The sequence below is a fragment of the Centroberyx gerrardi genome, chromosome 6 (assembly GCF_048128805.1).
Source record: "Centroberyx gerrardi isolate f3 chromosome 6, fCenGer3.hap1.cur.20231027, whole genome shotgun sequence".
Classification (NCBI taxonomy): Eukaryota; Metazoa; Chordata; class Actinopteri; order Beryciformes; family Berycidae; genus Centroberyx; species Centroberyx gerrardi.
In genome coordinates, this window is record NC_136002.1 from 18,428,971 (window position 1) to 18,441,695 (window position 12,725).

Below are 12,725 nucleotides of genomic sequence, written 5' to 3' on the forward strand. Positions count from 1 at the left end.
ATTCGGAAAAGATGAAAAAGGTGACTGTCTCAGTAAGTAAAAGGATTTTGATGTGATAAGCATACATTTTCCCTGTCCTAAACTGATAGCACTATAATTATATTAATCTCATTTGCATGTAAACATCCGGATAAACATTGTGTGAGAGCACAAACTCAGTCTCCCATGAACTGTCAATAGAGCGGCATCACAGATTAGAGTTTGTATTTCCTGGTTTCTAGTGTTGAAAGACTAGACAGGAAAAACATAAGTGAATTCACTGGGAAGTTTTTCCCTTCAGCTAGTACACAATGCGCACTTACATGCAATTACATTAGATACATTATTAGGTCCATTCACACAGAAGAATCAGAGGTCAGCCAGATTACCAAATGAAGTAACACGGAGATGAAGACAACAGACACATTTGCATTCTCAACAAGGTTACATGCACTACAGGGAGAGAAAGGTCAAATAATAAGCCAAACCATTACAGCTACATTAAATAGAGATTCATTTCTGTGACCTATAGTTGACTTGCTGTACGGCTGGGAGCATATGGTGTTCCAGCCCAGAGAAAAAAAAAAGGGGAAGAGATTAATAGGTTTGGTTTCGACTGGAAGGCCAGCTGTGCCGGAGCAGCTATGGGCTGTAATCTATAGGCTTGGATTGGTAATCAGTGGTGGAGGGGATAAAGTGGCTAAAATAGGTTTGGCAGCTTGCAGGCCAGCGGGGATATAGGGGCTAATTCCTAATGTTTCATTATCCAGCACCAACAGCCATTGTCCTCTAAATGAAACCAATTACTGGTGAAATAGAGCCAAGTAGCGGGGAGATTGTGCGTCTGTGTGTTTATCTTTGTGTGTGAGTGTGCGCACACCTGCATTTTTGCGTGCGTATGTATACAGCTTTGCCGCCCGAGCATCAGGCAGGGAAAATTACCCATCTACATAGAGATGCATGTCAGCTGTTCGCTAATGACTATGAAATGGAGCTGGTTGTCAGGGGCAGCAGGACGGTTAAATATTGGAGGTGATCAAACAACCAACTGTCGAAGTGTTGTTACGAGAGGGACACACGCGCAGCCATGTGGGAACTCTTCTCTTCCATTTGTGTGTCAATACGCAGTGCTGCTGCACTCACCTGAACAAGCCCACATTTCTTTTGTGCAGAAATAACCCCATTAGGTATGGGGATATCAAGCATGCCAAAACACTGCAGCAATATATTTTTCTGATGCCGTTGAAACTCATATTAAATTCACAGCAAGAGGGTGAAAGAATTTTAGTGGGCATTTGTTATGATAAACGAACCCCCCATTTAGGCTTCCACAGAGATGAAAATTCATTAAATGTGTCTCTAATCACTTGCATATTAGCCTATCAGTGTAAAATAGGACTGGTGCAGGAGGAAGGAGAGGCGAAGCAGGAGAGGAGGGTGAGAGTCTAATAATTTTTAGCATGATTCAAACCGGTCTGCCTGTCTTAATATCTGTCAGTCTATCTATATCCCAGAGTATCACGCTTCTGGTGATGATGATAGCTGTCTGAAAATCCATTTATAGGACAATGGAGTGGTGGAACACAAAACGGCCATCTCAGAAGTGGATTGTGGTACAGGGAATATCACTGCCAAGACCCCCTAGTTGGCACTCTGCGACTAGGGGTAGCAGCAGTATGTGCTGACATGAGTTGTCCTGTTTACTGGTCTAGTTTGGTGCATGCTGAACCAGCGTTTTGCTAACTGCTTGCCCTGCTTGTCCTCATCTTTAGCTCCCACCAAGGTGCTATTATTAAGCATGAAGAGTGCTGCGGAGACACCGGTCTCCAATGCAAACAGATGGCGCAGAAGACAGCAGAAGAGCAGATCAGAGAGAGAGAGAGACAGATCACAAGGACGACAGGAAAACAAGAGGTGGTCATGCTGTTGACAAATCTTGACTGTGGCGTTGTAATGCTGTGTGCTTTAAGACTCAGAAAGAAAGATATGTTTTCAAGAAATAGTGGGGAAATTATCCATGGTGGAGCTGTAGCAGACACACTAATGAGCTAGCAGAGATTCAGAAAAATGAAGCCTGCATAAAATGTATTTCAAAAAAAAAAAAAAAAAATCTATGTGCACATCCAAAAAATGAAGCAGGCTTCTCTCTAAGAATTCTAAAACATTTTAGGACCAGTAATCCAAGTCCTGAAATGACATGAAATTAAATCAATGAATTAAAAATCTGACAGACATGACAAACAAAATCAACCAAACAAATCTGTGAGACATGAACTTGGTGATTGATACAATGTGTGATGTAAAATAGCGTGGTTTTAAATTGGCTTGAACTCAACCTCCAGGAATTCACATTAAGTACACCAGGGAAGCCTTATTTGACAAGAGGCTATCTCCTGTTTCTGTGGTGTGAGGAGGTCAAGGTGCAGGACACCAGTCCATCTCAGGGGCTTAGCTCTGATTCATCTCTTTAATTAAGGGTTACATAAGGCAAACATTGAGTGTATCCAACAATTCTAAAGTTATCAATGACAAATTGACTAGAGAGAGCAATTACTGAAACAACATTTTATTTATAAAAGCCTCCCAGTCCATACAGCACTATATTTAACTGTTTAGACAGTGAGCTCAAATAGGCAGTCTGTTCACTCTTTATTCTGAATGCATGTGCAAGATAGTGTGTTAGTAGGTGTGTGTGTGTGTGTGTGTATGTGTGCGCCAGTATTTCAAATCCTGTCAGCAGCTGTCTGTGCTGTCAATCATCCACAGAAGGGCAGCAGCATGCCTGGGCAACCCCATTCCCAGGGAGCAACAGAGCTGAGGAAGAGGCAGCAGGTAGATGACTTCTGAACACACTGTGAGCAAAGGTGGTAGTTACTGTAGTGGGAGAGGTAGGAGGAGGACAATGGAGACTTCGGACCTCATTGATGAAGCGATAACCTAACAAACATTGTTGACTTGCAAAATGAAAAACAGCAGTTTTGTTCCAAGTTATGAGCAAAAACTGCAGCAGAAATTAGGGGAAGCAGGGGGGCATAGGGAGTAAAGACTCCAGTTTTGTCCGTGCATCTAACCTGCCGAACTTGAGCAAGACAGCGAGTCCCTACCAGCTCCAGGATGAAGTTTCACATTATATTATGTGTGAGTGTTTGTTAGAGTTTCATAGGAGATTTAGGAGATGTAGTATGCATATAGTGTAGTTAACGGTGTATGTGAAGTATTTTTATGACCTAGCATAGGATGTATATGATGTGTATATATGTAGTATGTACTGTATATGTATGATGTAGTATGGCATAATGATGGCACAGTATGTAAAGCCCTTTGAGACTTGACTATATAAATAAACAAGACTAGGCTAGACTAGATGACTCACCATTGTGAGTGGAGGAATGGATGGAGGGACAGCATGTGAAGGGGATGAAGTAAGAGAGGGCTGGTATTGTGCGATGCCACAGATATTGATTGGTGGAAATGTTGGGGAGAGGAAGAGATGGGAGAATAGTGGATACCTTAGGGCGAAAGTTAGGTATCAAAAAGTAAACCTGCCATAACAAACACTGTCAGAGTAAGACCCAGCAGCAGGTTTGAGTACAAAGTTTGAGTGTGCAACAAGTTGTCCTGGCTGTCCACCTCCATGCATTTTGCTGCTGTGTTTTAATGATTTTTATTAGGGAGGAGGGTGGTAGTTTTATAGGGGTTTATCATCACGTTAAAATCCCAACAGTGGACCTGGTGGATGGAGATGGTGGGTTTAAGGCAAACAGAAGGATGGAGGGGAAAGCAGAGGGTACAGAGAGGGGACCATCATTTATATCCTGTTGTTTTATGAGCCCATCTCAACAAATAGAATATCAAGGAAACGCTGGCAATAAAATTCGTCCGTGTGTCTCTGCTCCCTCTTAACACGCAGATGGACAGCTTATTCGTTTTACCTTGTCGCGCCCTTGTGCTCTCTCTCCTTCCCACTGTCCCGCCTTCCCTCCCGATCTATCTCCCTCTCCCTCTCCCTGGGGAACTGCTCCGTGCTAAGACTGTGGCTAGAGGAGCTGGTAAGGTTATCCAGTCAAGGATTTCACCTAGTCATCCTGCTCCTTGGTATTCACACCACACTCTTGCTCCCCGAGGCTGCTTGCATGAATACCGCCTCACTGAAAGAGACTACCCATTGTCATTTCAATTCTCGCTCCCTCTTGCTTTTTTTGCGCTCATGTCTCTCTCTTCTCTCCACCCCCCTTTTCTTCTCTTTCTACCTATTTCTTGCTCATTCTCTTTTATGCTCCCCCCCCTTCCCTCCCTCTGCCTCCTGTCTTTTTTCCAATATGGGTGTGCTTTGCTAATTGTGTCAGGGCAGACGTGTCAGCTGTTACGGTTGTTGTGATGGCCGCAGGGGCAATCTGAGGAGGGCTGTTGATTTGCCGAGGGTCACGGGGTCACGTTCACAACAACATCATGCTGCCTCTTGGGCTCTGCAGGTTGTCTGAGTTCATGTCTGTATGGTTTGTGTGTGACTGTGTATTACAGTGAGTGTTTTGTATGTTTGTGTGTGTGTGTGTGTGTGAGAGAGACACAGCGTGGGCGTGTGCATATGTATGCGTAGGGCTGCGTGTGTTTGTGTGTTTGGGACTGTGTAATTCTGTCTGGGGTCGTATGTGGCCAGACAGTCAATAAGGCTGCTACTGCCTCTGTCTACCCTCTGGGCAGCTCCTGAGTCTGACACGGCTTCTACACACACCCCTAATTAACTCCTCTGTCTAATTAAGCACCTCTCTCTCTGTCTCTCTCTCATTCACACACACACACACACACACACACACACACACACACACACACACACACACACACGCTTGCTCTGTCCCACAGTCTAATTCACAGTGGAGGATATTGGAATGATGTAATCGCCATAGACATACATCAGTGGCAGAATCTTTGGTTATTGCATATGGCCTTGTGTTGTAGAGGTGTAGAGTGAAATGAGAGGGAAGGTTTTGATGAGAAAAGCCTGTCAGGCTGTTGGTCTGGGTTACATCTGGATTCATAACTCTAAAGGCCATAATACATGGGAAACATTTTGAAATACCTTGGTAATACAGATTTTGCCAAAATGGCGTTATGTTTTTTTTTTTTTACTATATTTTTATTGCTAATGCTTTCATGCATGTTATTCTCATTAATTTTGTCCCATTTGCCAATCCCTATCTAAGCTCAAGGCAATATTGTCCATATCCATCAACATGTGCATAAGTGTCATAATACTAATAAAGATTCATGGAAACACACAGAGAGAGTAGGAGAGAGTGAGAGAGAGAGAGAGAGAGAGAAGAGAGACAGATACACAGACAGACAGACAGAGAGAGAGAGAGAGAGAGAGAGAGTGAGAGAGAGAGGAGAAATGGAGATTAAATAGCCAATAGTCTCTGCAGGTAATTAATACCCAACAGGCGCCTTTATTTTATTGCATTCGCCATTCTTATTGATCAGACTGAAATTTTTCATTTAAAGTTTGAAATAAGCAGCAACCCCTGTTGTAGAAATCACTGTGTCTCAGATCAATAGTCAGCGGATTAGAACTAAACAAGTGCAGTCACAGAAATTCAAATATCGAATTTTATAGCCATGCTGAGGGACTGAGTCAGATCTGAGAAAATGCCAAGGGGCAATGGTGGAGTAAGGAAGACAGAATGAGGGAATGGAGGTGGAAGAGAGAAAGGACAGCTGTCTTCACTTTCCCTCTTATCTTTTACCCTTTCTCTCTTCTCTCTATCCCTCCAAAAGCTCCATGCAACCGTTCCTTATCTTAATAAGAGCCTTCTCTCTTTCTCTCTTATTGACCTCTTACCCTGCTATAGGGGGTCAACTGGGACAAGTCTGTGCTAATTCCACCATGTGACTCTGCACAGCGCCGGCCCTGAGGGACATCAGCCTCCTATCACCTCTTCATCCTGCCACCCGCCTGCTTGCCTCCCGCTTCAGAGGTGATACGCTACGCAGCGGCCCATTTAACACAGCACCTGCTGCTAGCATCGATTGATTCTCCCCAACTGTTGGAGCTCAATTGAGTCCCTCGCTGCTACGCCTATTAGCGTTGTGTGCCGACTAGAGAAAGGGAAAGCGGGCTGGAGGGGGATTTAAAAGAAGGGGAGAGAGGAGTGAGAGGAAAGGCGGGTAAACGCCCTACTGGGACGCTACACTAATGTTAGCTCGTGCTGGTGCCAAAACACCTCCATACGGCCTGTGGCTAGCGCCATACCGGGCCCCACTGTGTCACCTTGGGTTTTGGGGGAGGACTGATGATTAATGGGCCAGGGGCTCTGCACACACTGGCTCATTTCCACCTCCACTGCTGTTGTTTCACCGTTTGTTGCCTGTGCTTTCTCTCTGTGGGCCATGGAGGGCGTTATTGGTGTGAATAAGATGGCCAGACCCAATCAGAGGGCAAGCAGGGAACAACCGTGAAACAGCAACATTCATCAGGAAGTTCACACCGTAAAACACACCATCTGGTGCCGGCAGGACGGGGGGGACAGAGCGACAGAAGGAGGAAAAAGGGGAACAGAGGAGAAGCGAAAAGAACTGGACAGTGTTAAAAAGTGAAGACTGCTGGGACAGAAGGGGAAGGAAGATGGAGGGATGAAGGAGAAGAAAGGGAGACAGAGGGGTGGAGGAGGGGGGAGGGAGAGGGAAGGGGACGACAGAGCCTGGCTGAAGAGAAGACACACAGAAGCAGGGGAGACGGAGTGGCTGAGAGGCAGAGGAGGCGATACGGTGCAGAGGAGGAGAGTTTATGGAAGGATTTAGATAGACTCAGACAGATAGACTCTATAGGCCGACAGGGAGAATGCTTCTTTTGCAGGTAAGCCATTAGACATGGCTGACTGCCTGCTGTGGACTCCCGGCAAGCTGTATGTGAGGCAGTGCGATAGGTGAGCGGGGGTGGGGTGGGATGGGGTGGGGGGGTTAACTCACCAGGTGGACACGGTACATGATGCTGATGCCGAGGGTCATGAAGGGCTTGGAGAAGTCAATGACCTTCTCGCGCTCTGCTGTGATGGTGAGGCCTGCGACCGCCAGGTCCGCTTTCTGAAACACACACAGTATGTACATCATGTAAACACAGACAAAAGTTATTCAGAGACATACACACAAAGGCACACTGAAGATGACCGCAAGGACATTATCTCCTGCGTGCACTCACACCCACAAACATCAGTGCATGACATAACCAATAATTTGAGTGCTTGAAAAGAAGATGAGGGTGACATAAGAAGTGGCCTACTACTTGCTAATTCCCTAATAATGCCCTATTGTATCCAATAGCCTCTTTGTCTGCCAATAACACTATCTGTGGTGAGGATAATCCAGCCTTGGCAGTGTATGGGTGTGTGTGTGTGTGTGTGTGTGTGTTTGCGTTCAGGGCACCAGAGAGCCCTGGGTAGCCATTGTGCCAGGCCAAGGGAACACTGTCAAGACAAATCACTTGACAAAGCAGCCAGTCAGCCAGTGGTATAACACACACTTCGAAACACACACACAGACACACAGACACACATATAGAAATGGTCAATGTACACTGAATACTGGATGGCTCCCCACTAATAATACAGGCCAGCAAAGTGCAACTGCAAGGGATTTTTCATCTCCCTGAGGAGCAAAGTGTGAAAGCAACAACGCATTGCTCTTTGTCCTCTGCAGGAGAACTAAGAGGATTGGCGAGAGCGAGAGGAATGGGAGGATGAGAGAGAGGAGAGGAGAACCCTGCTGCAGCGCTGCAGATGCCACTCAAAACCCACAACCCACTGTTTCTATCTCAAGGCTGCCTCTCTGCCTCACAACAGCAAAGAGGAAGGAGATAGAGAGGGAGAGAGAGAAAGAGAGAGAGAGAGGTAGAGAGAGAGAGAGAGAGAGAGAGAGAGAGAGAGAGAGAGAGAGAGAGAGAGACATCTCTGTCTTACACGAAAGAAGCTCTTCAACAGAAACCTATACTTTGCTGTAATTTCAAACCTTTGAATCACCAATTGCTCCTTCAAATTCATCAGCAGTGTAACTTTGACCAATCAAGCTGTGGTGGCAGAAGCTGCTGCTGGTGGATAGACAACAGTAGATGTTGACAGGGGCCCTAGTTAGGTGATTAAACTATTTCTGGATGGTAGTGCAGGAGATCTGCAGCCATTCATTTATTTAATCATTTATTTAAAGATAAAAAGCAATACCTTTCAAAACAATTTAGCCTTCTCCCTCGCTAAACCTACACCTCAAGGAAAAGACAGAGCTTAGGCTCACAAATCCTAGACGAAGACCCTCAATGGCTGAAACAATTTGCTTTCTTGTGTTTCGGATAAAAGCAACACATTTTTGCTACAACTGTGCCCCCCACCATGTTTCTGAACTGAATTTAATTGATTTGACCTCCTCACCCATGTTGTGAAGGAGGTCCTCTGTGGCTCATTGAAATGCTGTAGCCTTGATTCAAGGGCAGAGGTTGTTCAGGACATACAGAGCTAAGCTTATTGCTGAAGCTGATGCTGTGTGTACGTAGCGTGTGTGAGCGTGCGCCTGTGTGTGGCCAGGGCCAAGATAATGAGTCCAGAGTGAGCCTAGGTTAGAGCAGCTCCCCATCTGAAATACTGATCCCCAGGTGCTTTGCTGCACTGCAAATATCTGTCTGTAAGTGTCTGAGAAAGGTTACATATTTAGTCTTCACCTGAGCCACAGTCCCAGCCCCTGCATCTCCATGTCAGAACACTGCAACAGTTACTATACTTCCCAGTAACTGAAAGTTTATCTTCTTCCACAACAAAACAATACAGTGCTGTACAGAGGTAGACAGTAAATGATTTAGAAGCATTTATGGGTATAATTTATCTTAATATATCTAAACCTATCTTGACATCTAAACCCTGGTCCTTAGATATTTAAAACACACTATAACTAGTAACTACTGATTGCCATTGTACAAAACTACAGTCAATATTTCAACAGTATCCCAAGCTGAATAGTACAATATTATGCAAACAAATCATGTATTTTATGGAGCATTCAGGCAGAACACTGAAGTCATGCACGCTATCAGCTGATTGGCTATCAGCTGTCCAATCCAAACAGCTGACTGTCATCACCAATCACATTCAAACAATATATCTATATAATCTGACAGCTCACACTGCTGCTCATTCATGCCACTGCTGCTGTTGACCCAAGCCGATGCAAACTCCCTCCACCACCCCGACCTCCTCCTGCTATTATCTGTACACAGGATGCTTGTGCAAGCTATCTCCGAATTATGTCTGGTGTTATGTTGGTTTTCATATTATTAATGATATGTCTACTATGCCTTGGGGGGTTTATTGCTCTCCCCGCAGAATCTCTTGCATGCTGCTTGGATTCATTTGGGGAGCATCCTCAAGAGCAGAGCCTTTTCCACCATATAGCCTTTTCCACCAATACAACTGTATAACCATTTGTGCTATAAATGGTCCAAACTCCTTTGATGTAAGTGTCTCTGACTGAACTATAATTATTCAAATATATTGACAATGTGACATATGTGTCTTCAACAAACGCCTGCTTTCATAATGCAGGCTCAAACTGACTAGCACAAGGTAGTTAGTGACACGCTTTACCTCAAACCCCAATCTCACTCTGTCTCTGATTCAATTAGTGCATTCCACTTGAATTTCTGCTCTCTTTAGCCGAGCCCCAGCCCACAACACTCCAGACTCAGACCCAACATCCACCGCTGCCCTGGCCTCAGCCCCAGGCTTCTCCCCCTCCACCTCCAGTCACTCCCTAGCCTCCGCTTCATCTTTCTCACTCTGTAGTTTGAAAGTCTGATCCGCCTGCTCCCAGCCCCGGAAGGCAGCCCACGCACAGGGAACAACCATGCAGGCAATTTCAACAAAGAAAGTCACTCATCCTTTGAAAAATGAACACACAGTCGTAACAACTGCTGAAATATTTATGCGGCTATAGAATATTAATATTGATTACCGGACTCCTCTGCCTGCCCGCTTTTATGCCTTCTACTATAACTAAAAAAAAACCCAACCACAATGTAGAAAGTCGGCTGTTCAATATTGCACCGCTATTCTCTCTGCCCCTGCCCTACCATGCCTGTTTCCACTTTCATTCAATCATATCATGCTAACCCGGTAAAACGGATAAAAAAAAGAAAGAAAAAATCAAAAAGCTGTGACTGTGAGGGATGAATAAAACATTAGCTTTGAAGTTTCTGGATGTGGCATTTGACATTACCTGAAGAGTGGAGTCTGCCCCCTCTGTTGCTCTTTGGAGATTTGCCTCCATTCTCCACTAACTGCAGCATTGTGGATTAAGGGAGCAGGACACAGATAGACTTTGGTCTGGACTGCCTCTGGCCTGTCTGATTGTAAGTTCAGCTTGTCTGACACCCGTCTAACTAATCACCCTTGCATAGTGGAACTTTGTTCAGAGTGTGAAGCTCACTGGCGGTGACACAGGCCTCTGTTGTCCTGACTAACCCCTGGCCATCCTCCTTTGCTGCTACCAAGTACATAATTCATGTCCTTTCATCTTATCCATTCTGCTTGCAAGCATGGCTGTCCCTTTGTTTTCTTTCACAATCTTTCTTTTCATCCGGCCATCTTTTTCACTCCTCTTACCTCCTTTCTGAGCCTTTAACCAAACATCAAGCACAAGCCTCTCTCTCCCCTTTGGCACATCCCCCTCAGATGTCCCCCATCCCATGACAAATCACTCTCAAGCACCCCCCTCCTTTAGTTTTTGTCCCCCTGGCACCAACTCTCTTGCCTTGCCACTCTCTAGCCCAAGTAGTTGTCAGAGACACATGTCGACTTTTACAATGGCCCTTCTGAAGGTCAGCCAGCCAGCCAGAGGCAACTTACAAGAGGGGGCAGGCTGTGACAATAATAGGAGCAGGCACTCCTTGCTTTACGTCCTTAATGGCTTTGCCCTCCATTAGCCCACAGAATTAAGACAGATCACTTCTTAAGATCGACTCCATCCCTCTCTCCTTCATTCTTCCCTAACTCCTCCATTCCTTTTTTTTCACCCCCTCTTCTCTTCCCTTCGCTCCAGTCTTCCTCCTCCTGTGCTTACGCCTTAGTCCTGTCCATTTCCATCCCCCTCTTCTCCCTTCAACCCCCTTACATAACCGTATCTGCCTGTTAACAGCTACATACAGCATGGCCGGGGGACTGTAGGACCTCACTCAGAGATTTAACACCAGCAACATAGACTTATTCAGAAATAAAGTCTGTTAAGGTCAGTTCAAAAGGCTTTAGGAAAGGAGCTGACAGGAAACAAGCCACCAACAAGCCGTGACTGCTTTGGAAAATACAATGCTTAAGCTGAAAAGGGCAACTGCCGAGTGAAAAAAAAAATGAGTGTATGACATGGGAGAAATCTGCTAGCTGTTGACTATATGAGAGCCGAATGCCGCACCTGCTTAGCTCTTAGCTCTAGTGTTTGTATGCACATGTATGAATGCCTGTGTGAAGGACTTAAGTATGAGTGTGCATATAAATACATACATTAATAGCTTGTTCACAGCCTACACTAGAGTCGGTGCACGTGATTTCTGTTACCCTTGAGATGAGCTCTCCAACCATGCCGGTCCATGTGCCGTTAGCTCCGGGAACCCCGTACAGCCCGTCCCCCACCAGCCGGATGCGATACTTGAACTTGAGGATGTCTGCCAGCTCCCTCAGCATGTCCACGCAGAAGCCTTCGTAGCGTTCATTGCCCTCCAGCTGCTGGTAGTTCTGCCGCAGCATCACATATGGATTCTCCTGAAAACACACACACAGTTGGATTATATGCACTTTCAACTGAAAGTCTACAAAAAGGTGGTTTGAACCTGGATCCCCATGTTTATAAGATGCACTAAAGTGTGACAGAGTCTTAACTCTTTTCATAGTAGAGCATTTGTGAGAGTGCAATTTAAAGATATTGTAGATTTAAGATGGAAACCAGATTGACATTCATACATTGTGCTACATTTTACTGTAGAATACAATAGGTTTTACAGAATCTAACTGAATATTTTACAGGGTGCAAACAGGAGGAACGGAGGCAACATCACAAATGTGTTTTGGAGGTCATAGCTCATACCAGGTTTACTGTCTGCTATGAAAACTGAGATTGGTGGATTTGAAGAGGAGCCAGGCAGCTAGGCTCCTAAAATCAGGTACAGACAGGTACACAGTCATCTGTTAGATCCAGAAAAACTTGGCTGGGAAACAAAAGCACTCTCCCTCTTTCACTCTGCGTCATGCAGGGCTGCACCTCCACTCACACGAGCATGGATGCATGCACACACTCTCACACGCACACACACGCACACACACACACACACACAAAGACCTTTGTCCTGCACCCCCAACACTATATTTGCAACCTGTCTTTTAGAGAAACAACTCTCTGTTCAACTGTTTGTTTATTTATGTCTTGTTTTGTCATTATGTTGACATAGTAGGATGATTTAAAGAGCACCACAATGATGTATTTTTGAGCCACCCTTATTGTTGTATTTTTAAAATAATGCAACTGTCAAACTGGTGTGTTCAGGCTCCATTATATCATAAAAAGGCAAGCCCTCTGTGCCACTTTGCTTTTTCCATTTTCCCTGCACTCAACTTGCAAAACCAGCAAAGACTGACTTACTTATTGCCTGCCATGACATCAGAATGATTAACAAGTCACTGTACTTTCCTTTTCTGACATTATGCATTCATAAAAACAATGAAAACAGA

At 45.0% G+C, this 12,725-nt stretch overlaps 1 protein-coding gene across 2 annotated transcripts in view; it reads right to left on the reverse strand.

The window, feature by feature from the left end:
• Positions 1-12,725, reverse strand: part of grik4 (glutamate receptor, ionotropic, kainate 4) — a 150,462-nt gene that overhangs the window by 7,096 nt on the left and 130,641 nt on the right. For both annotated transcript variants that reach the window (XM_071900631.2, XM_078284047.1), the window contains exons 11-12: positions 11,559-11,762; positions 6,943-7,056 (exon numbers count right to left, since the gene is read on the reverse strand). In XM_071900631.2, the coding sequence (XP_071756732.1) occupies positions 6,943-7,056; positions 11,559-11,762 (318 nt within the window). The remainder of the gene's footprint in view (positions 1-6,942; positions 7,057-11,558; positions 11,763-12,725) is intronic.